This window comes from Pipistrellus kuhlii, unplaced genomic scaffold, assembly GCF_014108245.1.
Source record: "Pipistrellus kuhlii isolate mPipKuh1 unplaced genomic scaffold, mPipKuh1.p scaffold_m20_p_4, whole genome shotgun sequence".
Lineage (NCBI taxonomy): Eukaryota > Metazoa > Chordata > Mammalia > Chiroptera > Vespertilionidae > Pipistrellus > Pipistrellus kuhlii.
In genome coordinates this window covers 82,854,888-82,882,223 of record NW_023425540.1, presented here as the reverse complement: position 1 = coordinate 82,882,223, position 27,336 = coordinate 82,854,888, and the positions used below count along the sequence as shown (strand labels likewise).

Sequence of the window (27,336 nt, the reverse complement as noted above, 5' to 3'; positions counted from 1 at the left end):
CTGTGGTGACTGTGTTCTGTGCAGTCGCTGTGAAGGTGGAACCACTGCTCGGGAATTAGAAGACTGGGCTCCTGTGAGCCTCTAGGCCTTTTGTCAGCCTGCCAGTACATACCTTTGTTTTCTGTCTGTTCCTGTTCTAAGACACCTCATTTAACATATATTGTTGACTTTTTGACATTGAACTCATGGCCAATAGCACTGTAACTCCTGCTTGAACAAAAGGTTACCTGACATGTACTTTCTCCACAGTGGCTATCCCAGCCTTCTGGTGGTTGGGAACACCAGACAGCCCTTTAACACCTCCCTTAGGGGGCGTTTTAAATAGCACAATCACCAAGAAGTGTGAAAATGTGGCGATAGTCACCCGCCAAAGGGCACATTGGCAGTATGAGAGTTAAAGATGGAGGCAGAGCTCACCTTGTTGGTGCCAGCTGGGAGCACACACATCTGGAAACCCTGCCGCATGCAGCAGAGAACACGAAAGCACCATGGTGTGGATTTTGGGGTTACAGATACATTTAGTGGGCGGGTACATTTGTGGTCAGGAATTGCAAATAATGAGGACTGACTGTAAGCCCAAGGGCTGCCTTCTGTTCCTTGTAGTAGGCATAGCTGAATAAACTTAACACCAGTTAGTGTTTGAATGGTGAGGTTGTGCATTTGAAGTCACTGAGTGTAACCTCTTTCTGCCTGCCTTTTCCCAGCGTGGAAGCCAGTCCTCCAGGCCAAGGAAGTCCTCTGAGCAGCCTGTTACCTTCCGCCTCAGTGCCCGAGTCGATGACAATTAGTAAGTACTTTCTGAGTCGCCTCCGGCAGTGCTGGGATGACTCCTGGGCCTGTGCGTCCCCGCGGTGCCTCTGTGCCTGCTCCTACACGACTGTGCTGTGAAGTGTGGGGTCAGGTTAGGAGTGTGCATCCCTGGGGTGGATGTTGACTGTGGTGCATGGTTGCATGCTCACTGAGCCGTGCTTGCATGTGATGTGTGGACTTGTGCACACTTCCCAGGACACGCTCCAGGAGTGGGGCAGCGCTGGATTAGAGGGGCAGTCTTCTCTCATTCAGGGTTTTGGGGTTTGCTTCCTGGAAGGCTGTCAGCTAGAACAGGGTTGATTGGTTGCATTTCCTTTGTCGCTCTGGAGGAGTAATTTTTCTAAGTGAGGAAGCCTGTCTCTCTCAAAGATTAATGAAGGTTGCTGGGATCAAGTTCAAACTTTCCAACCTCACCACCTAGAAAAAAGTGTCAGAGAAGTAGTAATTAGGAGGAGGTCTGAGTGGCTTTACGTAATCAAGACGAGCCTGCTTTGTCTTCATGTGCCAGGCAGGTCTGCCCAGAGGCAGGTGGGGCTGGCGTGGGCTCCGGGTGGGCAGAGGCCAGGACTCCTGCCCCCCTTTCTTGTCCCAGGGGCAGGAAGGAAGCGGGGGCAGAGGAGAAACCGCCTCCATTCCCACAGGTAGGATGCAACCGTATGAACTTACATGGGAAAAAATTTACAGCTTTTCCTCCTAGCCTATAGGAAACCTAGCATTTTCTTAATTGTGAAACAGCAGCAAATCATAGGAAGTGGTTAGATGCAAAATGTCACAGGCACCTGCAACAACTGTGGCATGAAAGAGTCTGAGTGTCATTTCTGCTTGAAAACATGGTAATTTTTGAATGTGATAGATAATAAAGAATCCTATATATTATTATGCCAGGTTTTTTTCTTTTTCTTTTTTTGCATTTTCATAATTCTATTTCAATATAGTCTGTTTGCTTTGTAATCATGCGTCTTATTTTATGTAATTTAAAACATTTTTCCTGAGAAGAGGCCCATGAGCATCACCAGACTGTAGAGTGGGCCCATGGTACACAAAGGCTGCTGCCAGGACCTTTCCTAGAAGGTACGCCGTATCCCACTCGGATGGCCACGTACCCCAGTGGCGTGGCCTGGGAGGCAGCGTGCCCCACCCCCTCAGGGCTGTCATTGCTAAGGAAGGAAGAGTGGCGTTTGGGGGCAGCCAGTGTCCTCTGACCTGGGGGTGAAGAAGGCCATGAGCAGATGCTGTGAGGTTGGTGTGGTGGGAATGACCTGCCTCCCTTTGTACAGAGAAAGCATGTAGTTTTTTAGGACGCTCCGCTGCCTTAGATTCAGCCGAGCAGGTATTTATAGATCGCCCAGGATGTGGGACATGGGCTAGGACTGTGGTTGGCAAACGCATTAGTCAACAGAGCCACAGTTTGCCGACCACTGGGCTAGGAGAACACGAAGGTTGCTGGTTTTTAAATTTAAGTTTTGTTTTTTTTTTAACCATGGTACTATTACTTACCCTGTAATTCCTTTCTTTTTTTGAATGCACACTTGAAAAATGTACAAGTCTTTATTTAAAGAGGTAAGTTTATATGATTACAGTGACTGGAGAGCCACAATGGGCTGACTTAAATAGCAGGTGGCTGTAAAGATGAAGACAGTGAGAAGGCAACCGTGTTATGAAGCTGACCTCGATGCTGCCTGTGCGGCTGGGACTGAGACCATTGTGGGAAAGACAGGCCAGTGGGTGAGAGCATTGGGAGGGTGTAGGCTGTCCTCTGCTGACCTCAGACACTTCCCGGGAAGCAGTCGAAAGGCTTGGAGAAGTGAGGGGCTGGCATCTCTGATCACTGTTATGGGGCACCTTGTCCTTGCAGCACAGGATGCTCTCTGTTTCTGTGGGGACACCTCCATGTAGGGGTGAGGCATGACTCTGCATCTAGAGAACACGGGTTTTGCCTTATTTGCATTTGTTTTGAAGAGGACAGGGACCCTGAGATTGGGGACATGAATAGCAGGCTTCATGGCTCCTCATTCTAGGAGCCCAGTTGTCCCAGCTTTGGCTGCCAAGTAGGTTCCTGCTCCGCAGACTGAAGCCCCGCCTCTCAGGTACAGGGTTCGCTTTGTCACTGCTCTTTGGGATGTACAGAGACCGCGGACCGTGGGTCTTCCTTCTGTCCCCGAAGGACTTGCTGGCCCTGCTCGTGTGTGTTCACTGAGGAGTCTGCTCTGAATGGTTCTGCTGATGGCAGGGCTGTAAGCCATTTTTCTTATTGTTACTCATGCAGTTTTCTAAAAACATAAGCCCCGTTTTATTATTTCTTGCCATGTCCAGAGTGTTCAGTTGAATCTCTGAGGAATAGGTCACTGCGTCTACATGTTGACACTCCATATCTGTCAGTGTGGTGTGTGGGGATTGCTGTGTGGATATGGGAGGCTGTGAATTTCAGGGAGCCTAATGGGGCAGCACTGTCATCCATCCTGTGTGTGTTCTGGCTGAGAAATCAGGGTGCTTAGAAACTGTGAGTGGAGGGGCTTTTGGCTTGTGTACCCCTTTCCTGCCCCACCTCCTGTGTCATCACAGGAAAAGAAGAGCCGTCTGTCTGGGTAAGCAGGGGGCATTAGTTTGCTCGGGCTGTCATAATAATAAACCACAGATCGGCGGCTCAACCAACAGACATCTGTTTCTCTCGGTTCTGGGGGCTGACAGTCCAAGATTGAGGTGTCAGTAAGGCAGGTTTCTGGGAAGAGCTATCTCCTTGGCCTTTTCTCTGTGCACCTGCACCCCTGCTGTCTCTGCCTCTTCTTGTAAGTCCTGTGGATGAGTGCCCTGCCCTACGACCACGTTTAACCTTAAAGACCTCTGAAGCCCCACCTCCAAATGCAGTCACATTGGGGGTGAGTGCTTCAACATGGGGATTTTGGAGGAATATGATTCAGTCATAACATAGGGTGTTCCAGGATCCGTGCCCCAGAATGACCCCAATTCAAATGACGTGCACATCCCAGCCTGTGACACACAGGGTTCCACTCCAGAGATGCCTGACTCTTGCAAACCCCAGAAGAACCAGGCAAAGAAACCCCGTAGCAGGGATTGTGACCCCACCTCCCACCAGTGGCTTCTCCACGTCATTTAGCGCTCTGTGCCCGTGGCTGCCTGGGCCCTGTCCTGCAGCTGAGCCTCTACCCAGCACCCCCCCCCCCCCCCCCCCCTCGCCCCGCCAGCCTGAGCCAGCTCTGAAATGGCAGAGCGCTTGGTCCTGGCGTTTGGGGCAGATAGTCTTATTAGCACCCAAGAGGATGGTTGTGCAGACCCTCGTTACTGCTGTCTTCCTACCAGGCCCTTTGGTACTTAAGAAATCTATTTAGTGGAGCAGTCAAGACAGTTTTGAGCAAACCAGAACACCTGCCCTCCTGCCTCAGAGGCTCTTCGTTTCTGCAGTCTGGCTTTGGGTGTGAGGGTTGTGCCTGGCTGGAGTTGGCATGCCTGGTGCTCACGGGAGCAGCGCGCTCCCTCAGCCAGGCAGTCGGGTTCCGGGTTCGGCTGGGTGGCCTTCACCTCTCAGTGCCTTGCTGCCCTGTCCAAACGTAAGATGAAAACCCATCTCTGATGGCCATTGCGAGGATCAGCTGTGATGTTCTTAGAGTATTCGGATCAGAGCCAAGAGTCACTATTAGCTATTATCAATGTGCTTATTCTGTGTTCTGCATTTTTTTTAGAAATTAAATTTATTAGAGTGACATTGGTCAACATTAATGTATAGGTTTCAGTGTGAGTTTCTGTTACAAGATCTCTATATTGACCGTGTGCCCATCACCCAAAGTCAAACCTTCCTGCTTTCTTACCATGACTTCAAAGAATCCTTTTCTTCTTCATCTCCTACTCATTCTGTTGAATGACTGCATAATAGCCTAGTACTTTACTTATTAGAATTTACCAGATTATTTTTTTTGGGGGGGTCATCAGGTTTAAATTTTTTTTTTTTTCTGTGAGTTTTTTTTAATTCATTGTAAATAAAAAGTGAGAAGTTCCAAGCTTGTAGTAAGTGCATTCTAAGACTACCGCCCATCATTATTATTATTTTTTTGCACACCTTTTCCTCTGCATCAAATTCCTGGTTGTGGGCCAGTGGACCACAGTCCGGCCTGCCTTTCTGGGCTGTCTGTGAGCAGCCATTGTGTTCAGGTAATGTGTTGCCAGGAGTGTGACAGCTGCCAGTTTCTTTACTCTTCACCAGCCTTAGGTGCTAACATTTTATGCATTTTTGCTACTTAGAATCGGGAACATGGCACTTGGTAGCTGTGTGACTGCATTTCTGTGGGATGTTTCCCTGGTGTGAACTGTAGGTTTATATCGTTTGGTGTGGGGCCTTTTGTTCTCCCATCGGGTGACCTGCTGATGTGGAGAGGACCTGAGAATAGGAGGGGTGGGACTAAAGCAGGTGTTCTTTGCTGCTCATGTGGCTGTGTGGTTTGGCTTGACGAGGAGGCTGAAAGGAGGGCCTAATACACCTTGTGTAAAAACAATACTTAGTAAAGTAATAATTTGCTTCGGCAGAGTTCACAGGTGCCAAGGATTGTGCCTGGGTGTTTCAAGTTGCATTTTCTCATTTAGCCCCCAGCCATCTTGAGGTGCAGGTAATATTCTTTTTGTGTAAGAAAACAGGGACTTAGTGAGGTGAGGTAACTTATCCACGACCTCACAGCTAGGATATCATTCAGCCAATATTTATTGAGCATCTATGTGACAAGCATGGTTCCCAGGTAGATTAAGTGGTGAAGTGTATGAGGAACCTGGCTTTCTGACTCCAAAACCTTCTATTTTCCCCACTTCTAGATTACCTAAGGGGACATGCTTCACCATCACCCAGTCAGGGCATGCAGCCCTGTGCCAACAATGTGTGGGCATCCAGGCCTGGAAGCCTTACACTTATTGTTCCTTTTTAAAAAGTTATTTTATAAATAAAGGAAGGAATTCTGAGTGAGGATGCTAGGCTTTCAGGATGAGCATACCAAACTTGCTTATTTTTAGGAGTATTTTTGGCTCTGAGTGTTTGTGTCCCTTCCCAAAATTCAGACTTTGAAATCCTAATACCCAATGTGATGGGATTAGGAGCCTTTGAGTTATGATTAGGTCGTGAGGATGGAGCACTTCTGAATAAGATTGATGCCCTGATAAAAGAGGCCCCAAAGATCTCCGTTTTCACCATGTGGGGCACAGTGAGAAGTGTGTGACCCAGAAGAGAGCCCTCACCTGACCACGCTGGCACCCTGATCATGGATTCCGTCTCCAGAATTGTGAACAGTACATTCCTGTGGTTCGTTCATAAGCCGCTCAGTCTGTGATGTTTTGTTACAGCAGCTGAATGGACTAAGATTCACTGAGGAGTAGTGAGGCCAGAACACTGCAGCCGGGCCTCCTATCCACACAGCCACTATATGCAAATGGCCGCATCTCCGCCTCCCAGTTCACCCCCTTCCACTACTCCAGAGATGCCGTGCCAGGTTACCGTGCCACCCGATAGATGGCCCAGGAGCTAGCCCTATAATTTCTCCCCACCACCATCTTTCCCCCGATTAGGACACCTGTTTGCAATCTCGGTGTGTTTTTCATTGTAATGGTTTAGGGAATTTTACCTCAGGTTGTCTTTTCATATCTACATAAAACAGAAAGCAGTGATTTTAATTTTTCAAATTCTTTTAACTTTCTTTTCCTTTTTTCATGTTTTATCTCAAACATCTTTATCTCTCTTTTATGATACCAAAATATTAATTGTAATGGGTAAATAGAAAAGAAGTTTGCTTAATATTGAAACCAAAGAAAGTCATCTACTTTTGATGTGAGATTAGACATAAGAAACCCATGTTGTTAGCCTCTAAAGACTTTAAAAATACCTGTGATTCTTCTCATGCCACCTTGGGACTGGCACAGAATAGCTCTTCATCATTTGCTGTTTAAGCTGACTTACTCCAAACACCATATGTTATGATGAATAAAATTTTTATTTTCTGTTTCCCAATTCTGTTTAACTATTGGCATTCTTTTGAACTTAATTTATGGCAAAATTGTTTTAACTAAATTTTGTATAAAATAGTCCCATGGTCCCAATCTGGGCTCAGAGGGTGCGGATGGGGTGGGGCGAGAGAAGTGATGTGAAATGCCACGGAGGAGGCGGATCCTGGCCCAGAGCGTGGAGTCTTTTTGGAATAACAAATGTGTCCACTTTTGGTTGGGAGTACATGGGTCTATGTGATCAGCAGGCTGTGATAAGTCAGGGTGAGTGATCCTGAAGACTGACAAATGTGGTTCATAGGATGGCATTAAGGGGGGCTCTTGGTGGCCGGTAATACTTATGCTGATGGTTAACAGTCATGAGATGGTAAGGCAGCAGCCTTTGCTAGGTGCTTCTCTGAAGTCATCCTGGCTGTACAGGCACCCACAAGGTGCAGGCATCACTGGGCCTGTGTACCGATGGGAAAGCCTCTGAGGCAGGGGCCGAAGGCAGTGTTCAAGGTTGTGAAGCCAAACTCTGGGGCTGTGCTCCCAAACCCAACGCTGTCCTCTCTTTCTTCTCAGCGTCCATGTGGTTGGGAAGCAGCAGTTTCTGCTGTTTGTGGGCTAACCTGGCGGCCTGGCTATTTTCGGTAGCTCTGCCATTGCCTTTGAAATGCTGGTGGAGGAGGAGCTGAAGGGCAGCGGCTCTAATGTCCTGCACTGGTGTCACCGCAGGGAGGTCTCTCAGGAGCTGCGAGCATTGCCTTTGCCTGTTCCGACCTTGTCCCTCGAGGCCTGGGATTGGGAAAGGCGGGTGACATCCCCACAGGCTGAGATGAGGACAGGCTGCGCCGAGGGGCGTGTGCTTGGTCTTGGCAGCGGACCTGGTAGTGTCACTGTGCTGCCCAGCAGAAAGTCTCATGGGCTGCACCAGGTGAGTTGGTGGGGTCCATGCTGGGCAGCTGTGGGGAGTGTTAGTACGTTGCCAGGGGGAGGTGCCATGTTGTGGGGGTCCCCTCTGAGGTCAGAGGGCGCTTTAAGGGCCAGGGTGTTGCCTTGTGCTCTTTGAAGCCCTAGACACTGTCCCACTTGTCCTGAGACCTAGAAAGGATGCCAGTCTTCAGTCTCCCTAGTTTGTATGGCAGGGCTTGTCCCCAGCTCTAGGGAACTGTTCGTAGTCATGTGATGAGAGGGCCGATGCGTGGGAGAGAGGTGATGGCCTTTAGAATTCTCAGAGGAGTGCTTTTCTGCTCTTCTTTTAAACACTGATGGAGGTATGATTGACATACAAAATGCTGAGCATATTTAATGTGTATAACTTGATGAGTTTGGAAATAAGCATACACCTGTGAAATCATCACCATGATCTATGCCATAAACATACACAGCCTCCTCCAGAAGTTTCTTCCACTGATTGATTGATTGATTGATTGGAGCACCTAGCATACCATCTACCTTCTTAGCACGTTTTTGGGGAGTGCTTTTCTTGATGAAGTGCATTCTCTTTCTTTTTACTTTCTTTTTCTCTTTGCCGGGTCCTTTCTTCCATTCAGACACTGTTTACGCCCCGTGCTTTCCAGGCCAGTGGAGATGACAGGCAGCAGTGGTGTTAACAGGCACGTGAACTTGCCCTTGAAAATCTGTACAAGTGCTAGAAAGGCACAACATTGGGTGGGGCGGGCTGGAGGGTGGGGGGTGTTTGCTGCTTTAAGGTGTGTTACCAGGAAGGGTTTCTTTGGGTGACAGTGGAGTTAAGGTCTGAGGATGAGAGACTGCAAGTGCAGCTGGGCAGAGGTGAGAGGGAGAGCCGCCTGGGCGGATGCTGTAGAGGGCTTTTGGACTTTATCCCGGTGCAGTGGGAAGCAGGCAGGGCCTGAAGCAGGAGTGATTGCTCTCTCCCAATTGCTCTTGCCAGGCAGGCTATTTTATCTGTTTCATAGTGCGCTCTTCAGGTCTCCACCGTCCCTGCTGGCCTTCCTTGCACCAGTGGTTCTAGAAGGCCTCCCTGTGCCTCGCAGGTGGGGATTCCTCACAGCCCCCTGTTGGTGCCCTAAGTACCTTGAGCTGACACCCATAGTTCATATAGATGTGCTATGTGCTACAAGAGAGCAGAGGCAGGGAGGTTACCTGCGATGATCTGGACCCTTGAGCCATTGTCCTAGGATCAGGTCCCAGCTCCAATGCTTCCTAGGCCTCCCTTCCTCCCTCTTTCCCTCCCTCCCTCTCTCCCTCTCTCCCTGCCTTCTTTTTTTCTTTTCAGACTCTGGGCCCTGTCTCCTTATTTGTAAGATGAAGACACACTGGCATCTGAGGGACATCCTGAGGGTTAAGTGCACTAACTCAGGAAGGCAGCAGACTTGTGTCTGAACCAGGCACCTTACGGGATTGGAGCCTTACCAAGAACTTAGAAGCTCCCACAGCTGGTATGAGCATCAGCCCTCTTGTTCTTCAGAGTCAGGCCATTGCCCAGGGAGGCTGAGGACCAGGCCGAGGACCTAGGACAGTGAGAGAGTCAGTGCAAATGTCCAGTGTCCTCTCATCATCTTGGGGTGTGAGGCAGTGGCCTCATTCCAGGGAGGCCAGTTTTTCTGGAATAATTTCTGGAGATCCTCTTTGGAGATTAATTAAAAAAATATATTTTATTGATTTTTTACAGAGAGGAGGAGAGAGAGATAGAGAGCTAGAAACGTCAATGAGAGAGAAACATCGACCAGCTGCCTCCTGCACACCCGCTACCGGGGATGTGCCCGCAACCAATGTACATGCCCCTGACCGGAATCGAACCTGGGACCCTTCAGTCCGCAGACTGACGCTCTACCACTGAGCCAAACCGGTTTCGGCTGGAGATTAATTTTTGAGCCTGTTCAGTAGCCCTTAGGGTTCAAGCTGTGAGCCCAAATCCCTTGAACTCTAGAGCCTGGTCTCACGTTTTCATCCTGGCTTTTTTTCAGATGACCTCTACCGGTTCCCACATATCAAATCCACTACTAAGTTCATACCTATTTGTAGGGCAATTCCAGATTTTCCTTCAAGGACTGCTTGGAAGAGATGAATAATATGGACATCTCATTAAAAAAAACACCAAATACTTTTATTGATTTCAGAGAGGAAGGGAGAGGGAGATAGAAACATCAATGATGAGGGAGAATCATTGATTGGTTGCCTCCTGCATGCCCCCTATGGGGATCCAACCCACAACCCAGGCATGTGCCCTGAGCTGGAATAAAACCTTGACCTCCTGGTTCATAGGTAGGTGCTCAACCATTGAGCCACTGCAGCTGGGCGGGACACCTCATTTATTTTGCCTACTGTGAACCAGGCTTTGCCTATATTATCACTTAATTTCCACAGCACCCCTGCAAAGGGGGAATGTTGGCCTTGTTTTATAGTTGGAGACATGGAGGCTGAGAGAGGCTGTGGTAGAGGCCTTATGCTAGGATGTGGGGAGCTGGATTCAGACCCGTCTCTCTGGAATGCTGAGCCCTCAGGGGGGAGCATCCGGATGAGCTAGAGTAGGGGTGTCGAACTCAATCAGAGAAGGGGCCAAAATCTAAAATCCAGCCTAAATCGCGGGCCAAATGGTTTACTGAACAGTCATAAACTGTCATTGTGATGGAAACGCAGCGGAGTGCAGTGATGACAGCACGGTGTGGGCCACATTGCAAGGCCTGGCGGGACGGATTTGGCCCGCGGGCCTTGTGTTTGACACATGTGAGCTAGAGTGTCCCTCTGCAAGGAAGTTTTCCTTCCCCAGCACTGCTTGAGAGGACTGGCTTCCCGCACCCTCATCACATCGCCCACTTAGTTCTTCATGTCCCGACTCAAGGCCCGAGGCCTTTATGACTAAGTATATTCCTTGTTTACTTCTCTGTCTTCTCGGGGACAGGCATTTTGCCCTCTATTCACTCTGTGTACCCGGTGCCTAAAATCCTGTCCGACATGGATTTGTTGGTCCAGAAACATTGATTGAAGGAATGAAGGGATGCCTCAATGAACTGTTTATTCTAGTTCCAGCAAGCACGAAGTAATTAAAAAGTGTTCTGTGGGAATGAATTGAGAGTGAGCTCCTCGAAGACAGACTCACATCTGTTGTTCTTTAAATTTTTTATTTTTCAATTACAGTTGGCATACAATATTATATTAGTTTCAGGTGTATATCATAGTGATTAGACATTTATATAACTTACGAAGTGATCATCCTAATAAATCTTGTACTACACATCATTATTACAGCATTATTGACTATATTCCCTGTGCTGCACTTTACACCCCATGATTATTCTGTGACACCGATTTGCTCTTCTTACTCCCTTCCTCTTTCCATTCCCCAGCCACCCTTCCATCTGGTGACCATCCAAAGGTTCTCTGTATCTCTGAGTCTGCTTCTCTGAATATTTCTGGTGTCTTCCCGGTCTTGTTATTTGTTCTGATGTCAGAGGCAGGCATCTTTGTCTCCCCTTGATGACTCTCCCCTGTGCAAACATGCTGACTGTTAGTTGACTTTGGGTACCCTTTGGCAGGTGAGCTGGGTTCCATAAACACACTGGTTTTGACATGTGGCCCACACCGTTTTCTACTCTAGGCCCGGTGTTAGCCAGTGTAGGAAGCACGGCTGGGTGGAAAGGGGTGGGATGGGAGTTGTGTGAGTGCCCGGAGGCTTGTGGCTATCTTCCCGGAGTTCATAAAGGGGAATGGCCTTCTTTGTGAAGGCAAATGTCACCTTTGGGCTTTAATCCTCAGTGGCCAAACAGCTCTTACATTGTCACTGCCAAGTTTCTGTCCTCAGTGCTGCTACAGGAGTGACATGTACATCTTCTCTGTACTTTCTTTATTCTTTACTAGAGGCCTGGTACACAAATTTGTGCACAGGTTGGGTCCCTTGGCCTGGCCGGCGATTGGGGCTGATTGGGGGGAGGGACAGAGGAAGGTTGGCTCCAGCAGCAAGCTGACCAACAGCTGATTCCATGAGGAAATGAGCTCCCTCCTTCCTCCTTCCTCCTGCCTGGGTCCGGGGTGCGCGTGAACCAGATTTGGGGCTGTCAGGGCTCCAGCAGCAAGGACTGGGTCAGTGCACATCATAAACTGCTGGCCAGTCGTCCAGCCATTTGGTCATTCAGTTGTAAAGGCCCCTTAGACTTTTGTTTATATGTTTGTAGTGCCCTGGTGTAGGTGGTCATGGACACATTTGGTTGAGAAGGCGGCCTTTGGGATATAAAGAGCACTGGGGTCAGGCATGGCATTCAAGAGCTATGTCACCTTGGCAAATGCCCTAACTTCTCTGAACTCAGTTTCCCTCTCTGTGAAATGGAGGTGACATTACCTGCTTGTAGGAGTCTTATGAGGGACATGGTGTGTCTGTTGTCAGGGGCTTCCTTGGAGGTCCACAGATCCAGAAACCTCAGAAGCTTTTCCCAGCTAATAGAAATGCTTGTGTATTTGTGCTCACATATGGATTTTCTTGGGAAGAAGGGCCTTTGCTTTTATTACTTTCCTTTAAGGCAGTGTTTCCCCAAAGTGTGGTATGCGTTCCCCCAGGGATACGGGAAGAGTTTGGTGGGGGTACGCGTTGCACCGGAGTTTGGTGGGGATATGCACTGCACCGTGCTTAGCTGCGCCTAATTGTACGTTCTCATGAGTACGAAGGGTACTCAGTGTTATGAAAATTATAGAAGGGGTACACATATGTCAAAAGTTTGGGAAACATTGCTTTAAGGGATTGGAGACCTTAGCAGAAGCCAGGAAACACTCCAGGCACTTGATTGGCAATAACTGCACAAAGTATCCTAGGAATTGGGCTCATTTTCTGTGGTTGCTGTTCTGCTCTCTGATGTTGCTACCAGGTAGACTGGCTGTGTCCTTATCCACATCTCCACAGATGAACATTGGGGACTTGGATGAGTTACTAAACCTGTCTGTGCTTGAGTGTTCTCGTCTGTAAAATGGGGCTAATAATAGTACCCATTTGATAGGGTTGTGAGGGTTAAATTAATATATGAAAAGTACTCGATCCTTTATGTGTATTGTATATTGATAAGAAAAATGGAAAACACATACTCAGCAGCATGCCTCGCATGTTAAATGCTCCCTAATTAGTAGGTGCTATTATTATTATTATTATTATTATTATTATTAACACCCTTGAAGGAGACATTGCTGAAAACAACATCCAGGTCTTCTTGTTGAACTGCATGTGGATAGACCTGATTTCCTGTTTCACAGACACCATCCCTCCTGCAGAGTTCCCTTTGTGAGGCCTCTACTCCTCACTCTCCCCCAGTTAAGAGGAGGTTGATTGCCGCTCTCTTTCTGTGCCCATGAGTGGAAGTATGATCAGAGAGAAAGTATTGCCAGTGGACAGTGACAGTGTAAGGGCTGTTTGGCCATGGAGGATTACAACCTGAGGGTGACATGTGTTTCTTAGGAGAAAAACATACTAGTGAAGAGGTCTGGCTTCTCAACGGGGGTGATTTCAACCCCGAGAGGATATTTGGCCTTGTCTGGAGACATTTTGTTGTTGTTACATCTGGGATAGGGGTGCTACTGGCATCTAGCGACTGGTCCCAGGGATGCTGCTTAACTTCCTACTGCACACAGGATGGCCCCACAGCAAACCAGCCTCAACTGTCAGCAGTGCTGAGGGTGAGAATCCCTGAATAGGAGGGGGCGGCTGTTTTTCAGGAACCGTATTTTGTTTCAGACTTGTTTCTAAACCATCTGCCTCTTGCAGGGTCCAGGGGATGAAATTTAGGAGTAAAACAAACCTAGGTGAAATGATAGATCCCAGGAAGTGTTTGTCCTCGTGTGTGTATTTGGTAACTGTGTAGTTCCATCACCCCTGCAGTGAAGGTTATTTAGGGGAGCTGTAGGTGCTTAAGAATGAACACATGTAGAATGTATAGGAATAAGTGATCTCTACCTAACTGCGGCAGAAACATTCATATTCATTGTGTGAACTCATTGGTGCTATTTTTCTGGAACTTATTGAAAATTCCTTTAGTTGATATTTATTGGTATTCATGTAAGCCTCACATACCTTCACTTCCTCTTTCAAAATGAGTTTCTGTTCTTGAATTAATTTCTTTGTTTGACTCTATGATTATTCAGAAGCTGGAAGTTGTAGGCAAGTGGCTCAGCCTGCATTTCTACTGATTGCAGGAAGAGCAACATTGGGACCACCAGGGGGCGCTCTGGCCCTTTCTCTGCTTTGCTTCTGCAGCTGTGGGATTTTGCTATCTCAATTTTTGATGTCCAGCGCTGCTGCCCTGTTTTAACCGTGAGGTGGGGTAATGGTGTGGCAGGAGCAATGGTCTTTTCCAGGTGAAAAACACCAAGCCTGCACAGAACACTTTATTCTCCACGAGCATAACCATCATTGCCAGTGGCTTTGAAGGGGAGGTACAGGTGTCTGGTCCTTTTTTCAAAAGGAACATATAGCTAATTAGAAAATATCTCTCCTTTGTCATTGCTTTTCATGAGCTGTAATTGATTGTCCATGGATATTTACTCAGCATTCGAAATCTAATAATTGCTTTTCTCCTTTTTGTGGGGGTAGGGGGTGGATAGAGAGTGATGGGAGGTGGAGAGAGGTAAACCCAGATAATCAACCCAATTGTTTTCTTTTGATTTTGCTTTACTTTTGATCTTGAGCTAGAGCAGAGAGGGCCAGAAAAAACATCCTCAATGGTCAATAGGTCTTGTTGAACTGGTCCTTTTTGTTTCCGGCTGTTATTGGAAGGGATTCTCAGTACTAGTGAGGACGTCTGGCTCGTTGCCTGGCAACACAATTGCAAACATTGGGCAACTTGAAGAGTGCTGTAGTAATGCTGGAGGGAGGTGGCAGGGAGCTGGCATGGTGCAGCAGCCTGGCTGAGGGTGTTACACTGGTGGCACTGAGCCTCCTGTCCCTTAACAGAAAGGAGTGAATTGAGGTGATACGGCCAACATAAATCCTCAGGTTGGGCAAGATTTTTAAAGGGGAAACTTCCCACTGGGGTTTATCTACCAGACCTTCAGTGACTTGACTTGACTTGGTAATTGGAATGTTCCCGATGGAATTTAGATGAGCTCACTTCTTTATTGCTTTGTTTATTCAGTCCCAAAACATTTACCGAGCATCTGCCACATGGCTGGTACTGTTTTAGGTGAAGGATGTCCTGCTCTGCCACTCAGAAGTTCTGTGCCTCAGTTTCCCCATCATTAAAATGCAGTTATAAGAGCCAACATCAAAGGTTGTTAGGACTAAATGAGGTAATCCATACGACAGAGTAGGACAAAAGTAGGTTGACAGTTGTGAGTAGGCGAAGCACAGTTTATTCTTGCATTATTATTTATTAATTCTTATTTTACATACAAACAACTGTAAACCTTCTTTTGCCTCCCCTGTAGAAAGTGCTTATGCTAATGCACTCAGTACTCTGTAGATGTGAGCTCTTACTATGCAGACCCTGCCCACAGGAGTTTAAGTCAAGTGGAAATAACATTGTGATAAAGTACAGAAACAAAGGATGGTTGGATGGGCAAAAGGAAGGCACCTGGGTCACGTGGAGTGATATATTCTTTGCTGCCAGTGGACAGACTGACCTCTGCAGTGGTCTTCCCACCACCACTTTTCATGACTTCCCTGACGCAGAAATCCTAATTAGAGTTTCAGATCACATAGTGCAACTTCACTCTTTATCTGGATCTACAGGAGACATCCCCCCACCCCCAACTTGATGCTGGGACTAACTGCCCAAGCCTGGAACCAGGACGGGGAAGGGATGAATGTAATAGGATAGGGGCTGTGCAGAGAGGTGTGGGAAGAGGGGAGAGCTAAGGTGTGGGTGAGGTGATTTAAGGAGCCATCACAGAGAGGGGGTGCTTGATAAGGAGAGAGGACACTCCCGGGAGACAGGCAGCTGTGTGCAAAGGCTCCATGAAAAAGCAATACTCAGGGCTCCTGAAGACACCCAGCTGGTGGGGGCGGGGGACTTTTCTTCTCCCATCAAGGGACCCCTGGGGAAGTGCTGGTGATGCTGCCACTGTCCTCTGTCCTCCTGCCACGGTCGGTCACTGCTCTTCCTATCAGTTCCGAATGGGAGGGGTGCTCCTCAGTGGTGAAGGGATGGGACAGAGCTGGGAGAGCGGGCTCAGCCCTGGAAGGCAGTGTTGAGCCCGGCCTGGGGACCCTGGCCCACAGTTCCCCGGGCACTTCCATGAGGAATTCTCTCTGGGCGACTGCCTGCTTTACTCTGGCATCTCTGCCCAGAGCTTTCCCTTGACTGGTCATGGGGTTGCACGAGCTCCCTAGCTCTCGGTATCATCTCTGTGCTTTCGGGATTTTTTTTGTCTAACGTGATTTCCCCACTTCTTTTTGGAATTTCATCCTTCCACTCGAGGCCTGTTACATTTCTGCTGACCACCCTCCCTCCCCCTTAAGAACTCAGATTCCTAATTTGCTTAGAAGTGTTACAAATATTAACGCCCGAGCTAGGGTTGACTTTTGGTCACTTTTGGTCTTGAGCTTTCTGGTAGTCAGCCTCTGTGTCTTCCCCACCCCTCCCCACCCTGGCCTGGCAGGTTCATAGGTAACAGTTTCATAAATTCAGAGCTGACCAAACAGGCTTCTTGCTCAGGGGACAAGGCACCTCCAAGAGTTGTTTGATTGAAATGCCAGCTTTGAGTGAAATGTCCTAGCCGAAGAGCTGGGCAGCTCGGTTTGTCCAGTTGCATGGGGGCAGTTTGAATTCCCCAGTGGGGTTGGGGGGTGGAAGGGGAGAAAGCTGGCTGGGCAGAGCATCCACTGAAACTGGGTTGGTCACCCTGTGCTGTGTCATTAAGGGGGCAGCCCCCGTTCCTGTATCCTGACACATGGCTCATGTCATGCCTGCTTTCTGCTGGGTGCGTTAATCCCCCTCTCTGGATGCCCTGCTTTCTCACTTCTAAGAGAAGGTGAATAGCGCCCGCCACACTTGGCACAGATTGGTAAATGGAGGGGGTGCTTACTATATGTCGTCGGTTCTAGTGCAGCTCTTCCTCTTCTTCTTCCTCTCCCTTCTGTTCCCCCTTCTTCAACTCCTCTTCGTCTTCCCCTGCATCTTAAATATTAACTTTAAAACTTATTGTAAAATTGTTGTTTTGTATATGAATACATTTACACGGAAAAACTCAAAAGATACTAATGGAACACAGTGATGTCCTCATTTCAGCCACCTAGCTCTTCCCTTCCACTATGACTCTGACCTTTGAAGTTCAACATCTGGAAGAGCACAGCTGCCAGACTGAATAGGGGTCAGAGTTTGCATCTGACTGCCCCTCACCTGTTGATGGACTGTCACTGCATCACAGCAGCCCTGAGCTCTCCGGGTCTCTCCACGCACTGTCAGGCTTCGTGTGCTCGTGCTGCTGTTCCCGCCAGTCCTTCTGCCTGGAATGCCCGTTCCTCTCCTTTTTGGCCTGGGTAGAGTTACCCATTCCTTTAAATGTCACTTCTTCCAGACAGAGAGGTACTGATCAAACTGACAGCTTTGTTATCAATACAGTGACTGGAAAACAGAGCTTCAAACCTGTGGGCAGGTGGGCTTGCAACAACCGCCACCCATGAATTCACTAGTCAGGTGGAGACCCCACTGGGCAGCTACTGAGCCTCCCCAGTGTCTGTGAGCAGTGGGTGAGCCCTGAGAGAGACCACAGGGGCTGAGCTGAGCATGCCCCCATCCTCACGCTCCGAGTGGGACCAGTTACCCCTCCCTGTTGGACCCGCCAATGAGGTGCAGAGACATGGGGGTAGGGAATTGGAGGGCACCTGTTCCATGTGGAAATGGAAAGTCAGAGACTTGGCCATTCCCCTGTAAAACCGAGCACCCCGCTTGGGAAGGGAGATTTAGATTTCAGGCTGTTTTAGATACATGACCACAGGCAGGTGACTTTCCTGGGCTCTGTTTTCTCTTCTGCAAAATGGGATCAGTAGCCTCTCCTTCACAGATTCACTGGGAGCATTTGATAAAACAAAGCAGGTAAAGAATGGCTCCTGAACACACGAGGCGACCTGCTAAGGTTAAATCTGTGATCTCCATTGATAGCGGGGCTTTATTTTATCGTGCCACCCTTCCAGGTCTTTCTCAAAACCCACATCTCCTCTTCTCCTTGAAGCAAGAAGACCAGAGGCACATCGTCGAGTGGGGTGCATAGCTAGTAGCGGACTTGGGTTTGGTAAGGGAAGGGCCGGTGAGTTGGTGCCGTGGCGGCCTTGCAGCTCAGTATTCAGTGGCCCTGCATTTAGTGCCTCCTGTGTACAGGTGCACGCGTGCTGGGTGTTTGTCCGGGAGAGAATGCCGTGACCTGGGTGGGTTTTGATCCGTTCCCCTTCCCACACATACACTCTCTCCAGCCGAGTGTTCTGACTTATTGAGCCAAGAATTCTGAGCATAGTGGAAACAAGGAGGCCCCAGGGAACAGCAGGAGATGCAGCCCGTCTGAGGTGGCTGTGCTCTTGCTTCTGGGTTTCTTTGGAGAGAAAGCAGAGTGTCCAGATGTGCCTGTGCCTCTGGGATGCTGGCCCATCTGTCCTCCGCATTTCCTCCCTTTCCCCCCACCCTCTTTTTTCCTGGTGTCTTAATACCTTGGCACCTGAAGGTTCTGACGTGGGCTTTGATTGAGCCGCTAGTCACAGATCTGTCTCCGGAGCGGGTTCTGAGAGTGACCACAGGCACCAGGCACTGGAGGTGCCCTGCGTGCCAGCACTGTTGTGAGCACGGTGCACTAACTCCCTTATCTAATCTCACATCTTCCACGAGGCAGGCCTCTTATCAGCCCTGACTGAGTGATGGGATGAAGGGGCTTGCCCAACATCACACAGGCTGTACTTGATGGGAGTGTCTGGGACCTGTCCCAGGTTCCCAAGCCTTGGGCACTACTGTTTCTGGCTGTTCATGATTTATTCAGCCATTCACTCAGCAAATTCTGAGAACCTGCTGTGTACCAGGCCCTCGGAAGGGCTCTTGGCCATGGGGTCTTGGCCTCGGCACTGTTGACCTTTGGGTTGGATCATTTTCTGATAGGGGGTTGTCCTGTGCTCTGAGCGGTGTTTACTAGCATCCATGGCCACTCCCCACTTGATGCCGGTATCACCACCACCTCTGTTCTGACAATTAAAAATGTCCCCAACTTTGCCAGATGTTCCTGGGCTGCAAAACCCCCCTTATATGAGAACTGCTGTTTTAGGGGTAGAGCAGGAAACATGGAGCTTATACGCTAGGGGGAGAGCAGAGGCCACAAACATACGTAAATCTATGAGGTAATGCTCTGTCCTCTGAACAAAATGGGGGGAACCAGAGCATTGGTCAGAGGCTGACTGTCCTGCTGTCTGTGAGCCCCTCTGACCAGGGCACTCTGAGAGGAGGCCTGCATGGGGAGAGGAAGGGAGCCAGGGGTTGGTATTGGAGGAAGAGTGTTTCCAGCAGAGGGGACCCCAGTGCAAATGGCCTGGGTGGGAGGTGCTGGGCTTGGCTTACACAGAATGAGTCAGCGTTAGTAGAGATGAAGGCAGAGAAGTCAGGGCTGGGGTTCACTTTAGCTTTACTCTGAGTGAGGTGGGAAACCATTGGGGACTTTGAGCAGAGGAGTGACACAGTCTGACTTACTTCTTAAAAGGGCCATTCTTGCCACTGGGTGGAGTGTGGGTGGGGGGTTAGGAGGGTGGGTGGAGGACAAGGGTTAACAGCTGGGAGATGGCTGTTGGGTCCAGGCAGCAGGAGGAGGGTCTGGGACTCTCTGCTTATGAGGATACGTGCAGCATTTTTGAAATGTAAGTGATTAATATAGTACAGGTCCTTGGTTAAAAGACCTGGCCCTGCCCACCTCTCACTCCCAGTCCTGCTCCTCCTGGCACTAGGAGTGTGCCCCCAGATCTCTGAGCTGTTAGTTTTGCAGCTCAGAACTTTTCTTTAACCACCATCTCTTGAAGCAGCACTTTTCGGAAATTATTCATTGCTTTCTTGCTAGAATGGGGAAGGATTGTGGCCATTCCACTGGGTTGAAGGAAACAACTGATTTTGTTCTCCTTTCTCAAGACTTGTTTTTTCTTATCTATATCCAGCCATCCTAAGGCAGTTTGCCCCATTTTGCCTTTCAGAACCTGTAATTGCTCTCTCCCTGTGTTCCTCCCTTTAGTAATCATGATTTATTGACCCCTAATTAATTTTAATCATTTTATATTGGCAACTTTAGTTAGTCATAGCTGTCCCTTGATGATAATGATAAAGGAAAGTGTCTTCTTAATGTGTCCTTGTTTCCATTTATCATCTCTCCATGGTGCTCTTGGGTCACCAGTAATGAATAAATAATTAATTTATTCATTCATTCTTAGAGGCCTAACCATGTGATTAGGGCGCTTCTAAAATTCACTGATAAAAAGGTGAACTATAGTTGAAAAAAAAAAAGACCTCTACTCACTTCAGTTTCCTGGAATTGGAAACTCATATCTCAACCTCTCATTCCTGATGAAGCAACAAAAAAAATCAGAATTCATTTCCTTGAAACTATGGCTGCTACTTGGCCACAGACCACCCAACAGTTACGTGCCCTGTTCGAGGGTGAAGATGTGGTTGATGCTTGTGGGCACCAGGCTCCAGAGAATCTTCTCCGGGGAAAGCAGACACAGACCCCCTTGCTGGAGTCCTCTGAGGCCGTGTTCTTAGAGAGTTCTTCCCTCCCCGCTTCCTGTTGCCTGGTGGCTGGCTGCATCCAGAATTGCTCCGGGACCACTTTGGGTTGGTCATTTTCACAAGGTTCTTTGTAGCCCAGGAAATAGTGGTCGAACCTATCACCTGAAATACTGGAAATGTGCTGCATTTTTTCTGTGCAAAACTTTGTTGCAGATAGTTGTCGATCCTTGTTTTTATGGCTGTATATGGTATTCAGAGCATTCTTTGCCTTCCAGAGATAGGTCCAAAAGACAGATTACACTGAGGAGGATGGGCTGGAGAGAATGCCACAGGCTTGCCCAACTCCGCTGCCTCGAGTGTTTGCTGGGGACGTCTGCTGGTTGCATGCTCAATCCTCAGAGCCTGAGTCAACAGAATGACCAGTTAGGTAAACTGAAATCTAAGGCCGGACTGTACTAGGAATTGATTTGAAAGGAGCCTTTTGAAGGGGAAATCTACAAACGTACCTTTCATGAAATTTGACCCTTTGGGCTAAATTAGTTCTCTTCTGGTAGCACTGATGACTCGCCTGGATGTTTTTTTTCAGGTAATATGTGAGCAATGGAAAACTCAGAAAATGGTAAACAGTGCTGCCTGTGTTTGTGGGGACTCCTGTCCCTTCCCCCTCCCCTCTGGAAGCCCTCAGTATGGCCCTGTGTCTAGTGTGCCCCATCCCTGCAGTGCCGAGAGCGCTCTGGGGAGGAGAGCTCCGCACAGTTCTCTGTGCAGATATTAAGTTCAGGTGATTGAGCTGAGACATCCCAACCGTATTTCACAGAGAGCTCGGTGGTCGTGTGTTGTGTGGTCTGAGGGGAGGAGATGCAGAGTGATTACTTTCCTGAGGAGGCCCTCTGTCATCCATCTTCACTAAGAGGGCACCTCTAGTGGGACTGAGCCTGCATCTCCATCTGTTTCTCGCCCAGGAGGGACACACTGCAGCATGGCTGGTGCAGCTTAATACGAGGTGCTTCACCAGAGACCCGAGAGGCCTCTCTTCTCTACATTTCATTTGCTCACCCCCGGCTTGTGTGGGCTGAGGGTGGGGCCTGAAGAGTCACCTTGTATATGTGTTGGTGGTGTGTGGAAGGGAAGTTGCTCTGCCTATTGTAACAAAGACCTGGAGTAACACTGGTTTAAATGAGATAGAATTTCATTTCTTCCCACATGATTGATTGGAACTCAGTCCCCTTTTATCTGGTTGCTCTGTCATTTCTCAGGTATTGCCCTTGTCCATGCTCCCAACACATTCACAGTTCTGCAGAGAGGAGCTCAACCCCAGCTTCCACGTCTCTTCCCGCTCTCCTCACTGTCACTGCATGTAATCACATGGCCATATCTAGCCGCAAGAGCAGGTGGGAAATGGTTTTTTTCTGAGCAGTCATGTGGTCAGCTGTGGGGGGGAGAGGAACATGGGTCCGAGGGTTGGCTGGGGCTGGCTCCAGGTGAAGACAGATCTCAGTATGATTGTGGCTCCTATTTTTTCCCCATATTATTTTTAAACTTTTTGTTTTGAAAGAATTTAAGCTTCACAAGGATTAATAAAAAGTAGTAGAGAATTTCTGTATACTTTCCCCGAGCATCACCCAATGATGACATGTTATAGACCAGGGGGCATGGTCAAAACCAGGAGCGGACACTGCTGAGACCTTACCTGATTTCACCATTTTTACATGGATGTGTGTGTTCACGTGCATGTGTGCGCAGGAGTTAGACATTTTATAATTTATATAGATTCACGTAGCCACCACCATAGGTGACACCTTCAGAGGCTGCCCATTCCCTCTGGGGTCTATTCCCAGGGTATTCTATGAACAGCCTCGTCCATGTGTAACTTCATCTCCTGCCAATCCTTGATCTTGAAACAAAATGTAAACAGTTGGCAGTTCTTGTGTGGTTACTGTGTGGTTCCTTCACTCTCTGCATCTGCTTATGCTCATAGTTTTCAAACTGGTGGTCCACAGAGGGTTTCGTTTGAGCTGCACAGTGGTTAAAACTTTTTTTTTAATAAATTACAATAGATGCCAACATTTAACCATCAGATGTTCTTGTTAAAAAAACAAACAAACAAAACAACTGAAAACACTCAACAATAAACCAAACCATTTGGCCTCAGTGGAAAAATCAGGACATCTGAGCCTTTTGTTTACAGCATTCAGCAGTAGCCAAATAGTGGCTGCCCACTTTAAAAGGCCATTACCAGTCGCTCCTTGTCCCATCAGGCCAGCGTCCAGCCTATACCCTAGGCCAGAGGTCGGCAAACTACAGCTCTGTTGACTAATGAGTTTGCCGACCACTGCCTAGACTCTCGATTCCATTAATTACAGGCTGTTGTTCTTTGTGATTAAGTCCCTATCCCAGTGGTTGGCAAACTCATTAGTCAACAGAGCTGCAGTTTGCCGACCACTGCCCTAGGTAGCTGAGTGTGCAGTTTCGCATAAGCAGTTTCTCTGTTATAGAAGCATTACTCAATTTTGGGGGCCAGGTACCCCCTGTCAAGTCTTTGCACCTTGTCAAAGGAAGCATTTCTTGACCCTGACACCCCACAGGCATTTGGTGACATCTCTCTTCGCTTATCTCCGTTCAGCCGCACCAAACTTACCTGTTAGCCTGTCAGCATCCCTGCCGATCTGCAAGCTCTTTGAGAGCAGGGCAGGGTCACGGATTGTGTCTTTCCTCTCATCCATCTGTGTGCCTGGCACCTTGTGAGCAATCAGTAGTTGTTGGTCAAGTGAACAGAGCAGAATCAAGGCAATTAGTAGGTGTCATTATATTGACTGCCCACTGCTTGACCTCGATCGCTATCCGAACTCATCCTCCCATGACTCTGCAGGAGGCGTTCTTTTGTTCATCTTACAAATAAACTATGTCCCAAGCAATTAAAGAGCTTGTTTTCAGTGTAGAATTAGGTACTGAGCAAGCTATGAAATGATTTGGGCCATGAGCATTGTTTTTAAGGTCAAGGATTAATTGACAGCCCCCAAATGAAATGTGGAAATGTATTAGGAGTTGCTAGTAAAGCACAGGAATAGGGAAAGGTCAGTGTTGAACCACAGAGATTTTCCTGTCGATAAATCAATTGCTGTTTGCGCCTCTAAAGATGATCATTTTGCCATTCTGGCTGGGATGGCAGCAGGCTTGGCATTGGTGGCCAGCATCTTCCTGGACAGTTCTTGGGCACGAGAAGCCCTCTCAGTGGCCAAGGAAGTTGACTTGTGCTGACTCCCTGACACTCGTTGAGAAACACTGATAGAAATGGGCTCTGGTGAGCCTGGGGAAACTGCCACCTTACTCTAGGCCTTGGCAATGCCCCTCCTTCAGGGAAGTGCCATGCCAGGCCATGGTGGGACTTGGCCAGTGACTTCCATGAGAAAGGACCGCTGGCCTGGGTGGATCATGGCGACCAAGGCAGTTGAAGCACTCGAAGCACCTGGACGCCGGACCTGGCACCCCCTCACCTTTGGTCTTGGAAATGGCGTGTTGTCTCCTCTTTTAGGAGAGGGGCAGGAGCGTCCAGGCTTGCTGGGGCCTACAGTGTCACTGTCCCCCTGTGCTGGCAGGAGCACACGGGTTTGTAGCCTGTGACTCACTTAGCTCCCCTGGACCCTGTGAGTAGACTGGTCATAACCTGAGTCCAGATGCCACCGCTGGGGTTCAGGAAAGCTCAGCGTGTTACCCAGAGTCACCCAGCTGGTGGTTGGTGGAGTGAGGGTTTGAACGAGGCTCCATTCCAAAGCCTCTGCTTGGTCCGCCATGCCCAGCTGCCTCCACATTGGTCCTGACTGTGTACACGCAGGTACCGGTGCACACCACAGAGCTGCTGCCAAGAGAGCACGGAGGGGGCCCCACAGTCAGGGAGCTGTTAGTTCTCCAGCTGAGAAGCCGAGCCCCAGACTCTAGGTTTCTGTGAGGAGGACGTGGATGTACTTGCAGGCCAGTCAGCTTCCAGTTTCCTCCTCTCTGAAGTGGAAGTGATCTTATCACTACTTTCCTTACAGGGCAGAGTGAATGTGGAGGCCCAGGGCCTGGGAGACACCCGTGAGCTGGAGTTGGCACCAGCGTGAGCCTGCCTGTCTCAACTGCAACAGGTTTCAATGATTCTTCCTTCCCGTGTCCTTGTGTGGGGACATGTTCCCCGCAGAGGTTCCTGAGGCAGGATGGCGGGGGGAATTCTTTACTTCTGCTTAGCCAGTCCCTGTCTTCATGGGATCCTGCAGGCAGTCCTCCCCTGGGTAATATATCTGCTGCCCACAACGGTGCTGTGTATTTTGAGAAAAGACTAATTTTCTAGCTCTCAAGATGGGCCTTGGCACCAACTTTCGTCTTCTTTCTAGATGAGTGGGTTACACGAACGCCTCAGCTGGGAGAGTATAGGAACACAAACAGGCTTTCAGGGCCACTCCCCTGCCGACCCCAGCCCAGCGATGAGGACAGCGCAGGGAAGCATGGGGTGGGGGGGTGGAGATGTGAGAAGGAGGCTGGGTTGCTTCACCCCTCAATTGCCAGGCTCCCCTGCAAGACTAAGGCCCAGCCTTTAAAGAATAAGCACATAGCCCCATGTTGATAATTTTGAATGAGGCACTGGTGCCTAATACAGCTCTGTACTGTGACTCAGTTACACAGCAACTTCCTGTCTGATTCTGCAGGCTCAGACCCTCTAAGACAGGATGCCAGCTAAGGAAGCAAACCTGGTGATTAATAGGAAACGGTATTTTTCCTTGGAGGCCACAGGCTTTAATAAAATGGGACCTGCACGAGGATTCCTAGAAAGACAGACAGTGAAGGGAAGAACCGTACTCGCTCGTAGTGAGACGCGGTCCATCTGGGGAGCAGGGCACAGGTGCACGTCCACGTCCTCTCTGCCTGCCTCACTTTCCTCCTCTGAACCCGGCAGGTGCCTGTTTCTCTACTTGGGCCAGTATCGGGGCCTGCCACCTTCCTCCCTGTCTCCCCTCGGGCACTTCCTCCTCTATTGCCTGGAACGCTCTCCCTCCTCCCATGCCCTCTGCCTGCCGAAGAACTCCTATTTTGACATTTTACAATTTTCACCTTGGTTTCTTCTGCCTGTCCGACCATGCCCTCCACACTTAATTTGGTCTTTCTCACTCTTTTCCCTTCCTAGCATCTCCCAGTTTGTGACAGTTTCCTTTTTAAAAAAAATTTATTGATTTTTAGAGACCAAGGAAAAGAGAGAAAGAGAAAGAAACATCAATTGGTTGTCTCCTACATGTGCTCCAACTGGGAATTGAATCCGAGACCTGGTGGTGTACGGGACAATGCTCTAACCGACTGAGCCGCTCCTGAGGGTCTGCACCTGAGAGGGACCCTGGATCCCCACGGGCTAGTGCTCGGAATAGCTGGTGAATGACATTGTGAACTGCCAAGGGCATGAAGGATTGAGATGCTGGAGCTGCCTCCTTGGAGAGGTGGTTGTGAACTTGCTCGTGAAGGAGGGCAGGGCTGGGAGGTGGAGGCAAGTGTGCAGGTCCAGGAGCACATGGTTTCTCCTCCCTCCTCCCTGGGTTTTAGGACTGGCCTGGGGCAGAATGGGCTTGTGGCTGGCTGTGAGGAAGGAGCCTGGGTTGAGCGCTGACTAGAGCTCAGTTCTCTGTGTGGCATGTGCTGGGTGACCCCATGGCATGTGTGCTGGGGTTGCTGTGCAGGTGGGAGCAATGAGCACCCTCCTCCTGCCTAGTGATCATTCACACCTGGTTCCTGTCTCGCGAGTTTTTATGCGGGGAGGCCCACAGGCTTCAGATCAGAGGCCTGAGTGCTCATTTGGCCTCTGTCCTATGGGCTTCATGGCGGTTTGGAGTCTCGCTGTGAGGAATCACTGTGAGCATTCAGTGTGGCCCAGGCTTTGTGACTCCTAACAGAGGGAACATCCAAACTGCAGGTTTCTGTGAAAAAGGGAGGCTTGCTGCCTAGCTGGGGATGTCCACTAGCCCCTCGCTGGCACCTCCAGCTGGAGATGGGTGATGGAGCACCTGATCCTGTCACCCCGTGAAAGCTGGACAGCCTTCCTCTGTGGCTTTGTAAGTCTTGGGAATGGGGAAGCAGCATGAGAGAGGGAGGGTGCTCTTTTGGATTACATTTGAGACTTCTGCTGGATCAGGGCGGACCATTTCTGCCAGGAACAGGATCTCAACCCGTTTAGTCTGTGCCATGCTTTCCCTTCCTCACTTCTGTCGGGAAAGGAGGCTGAAAGGAACTTGGCTGCACAGACTTGGTGCACACGGGAGGTGGCTGTGCCTTGTACTTCCTTGGGGGATTTAATGTGGGGTGGTTTTCTCCCGGGTGGGGGCATGCATAGGAGGGAGTGGTTGACCTTCCAGTTCCTAGGGGTGCCTGGTGCGTCATTCATTCTCATTTAATCCCGTAACCGCCATAGGAGGTGATTATTGATTTCTCCATTTTACAGCGAGGAAACAGGTTCAGAGAGGTTAAATCATTTGCCTGAGGTAAGGAGCGGTAATTGACAAGAGCCAGTTGTATAAAACCTAAGCCTGCCTGACCAGCAAGCTGGAGTTTTTGTGCTGTGCTGCCTTCCAGGGAAATGAGTGAATCTTGAGGCTGTGCATGAGACTGTCCCACCCTTTCAAGTACTTTATCTCATTTAGTCCCCAGGGCCACTCTGTGGTATAAGTAGTTTGATTTCTGTTGTAACAGGTGGGGACTCCAGAGCTTGGAGAGGACAGGTAACTTGGTTCTCAGTGAGATTTGGGTTCAGTGTGGGGGTGGTCTCAGGGCTTCAGAGGCAAAGAGGGTCAGTGTCATTGTTAACTTACAGGTGGGCCCGAGATGGGTGGGGGTGGTAAGTCAGTGAGGAATGCTTTCAGCTGCAAGTAATCAGAAACCCAATTAACAGCGACAA

The 27,336-nt window shown here is 49.1% G+C and overlaps 1 protein-coding gene across 7 annotated transcripts in view; it reads left to right on the top strand.

The window, feature by feature from the left end:
* SNX29 (sorting nexin 29) overlaps positions 1–27,336 on the top strand; it is a 413,174-nt gene that overhangs the window by 83,696 nt on the left and 302,142 nt on the right. For all 7 annotated transcript variants that reach the window (XM_036411104.2, XM_036411105.2, XM_045571684.1 and 4 more), the window contains one exon: positions 705–787. In XM_036411104.2, coding sequence (XP_036266997.1) covers positions 705–787 — 83 coding nt within the window. The remainder of the gene's footprint in view (positions 1–704; positions 788–27,336) is intronic.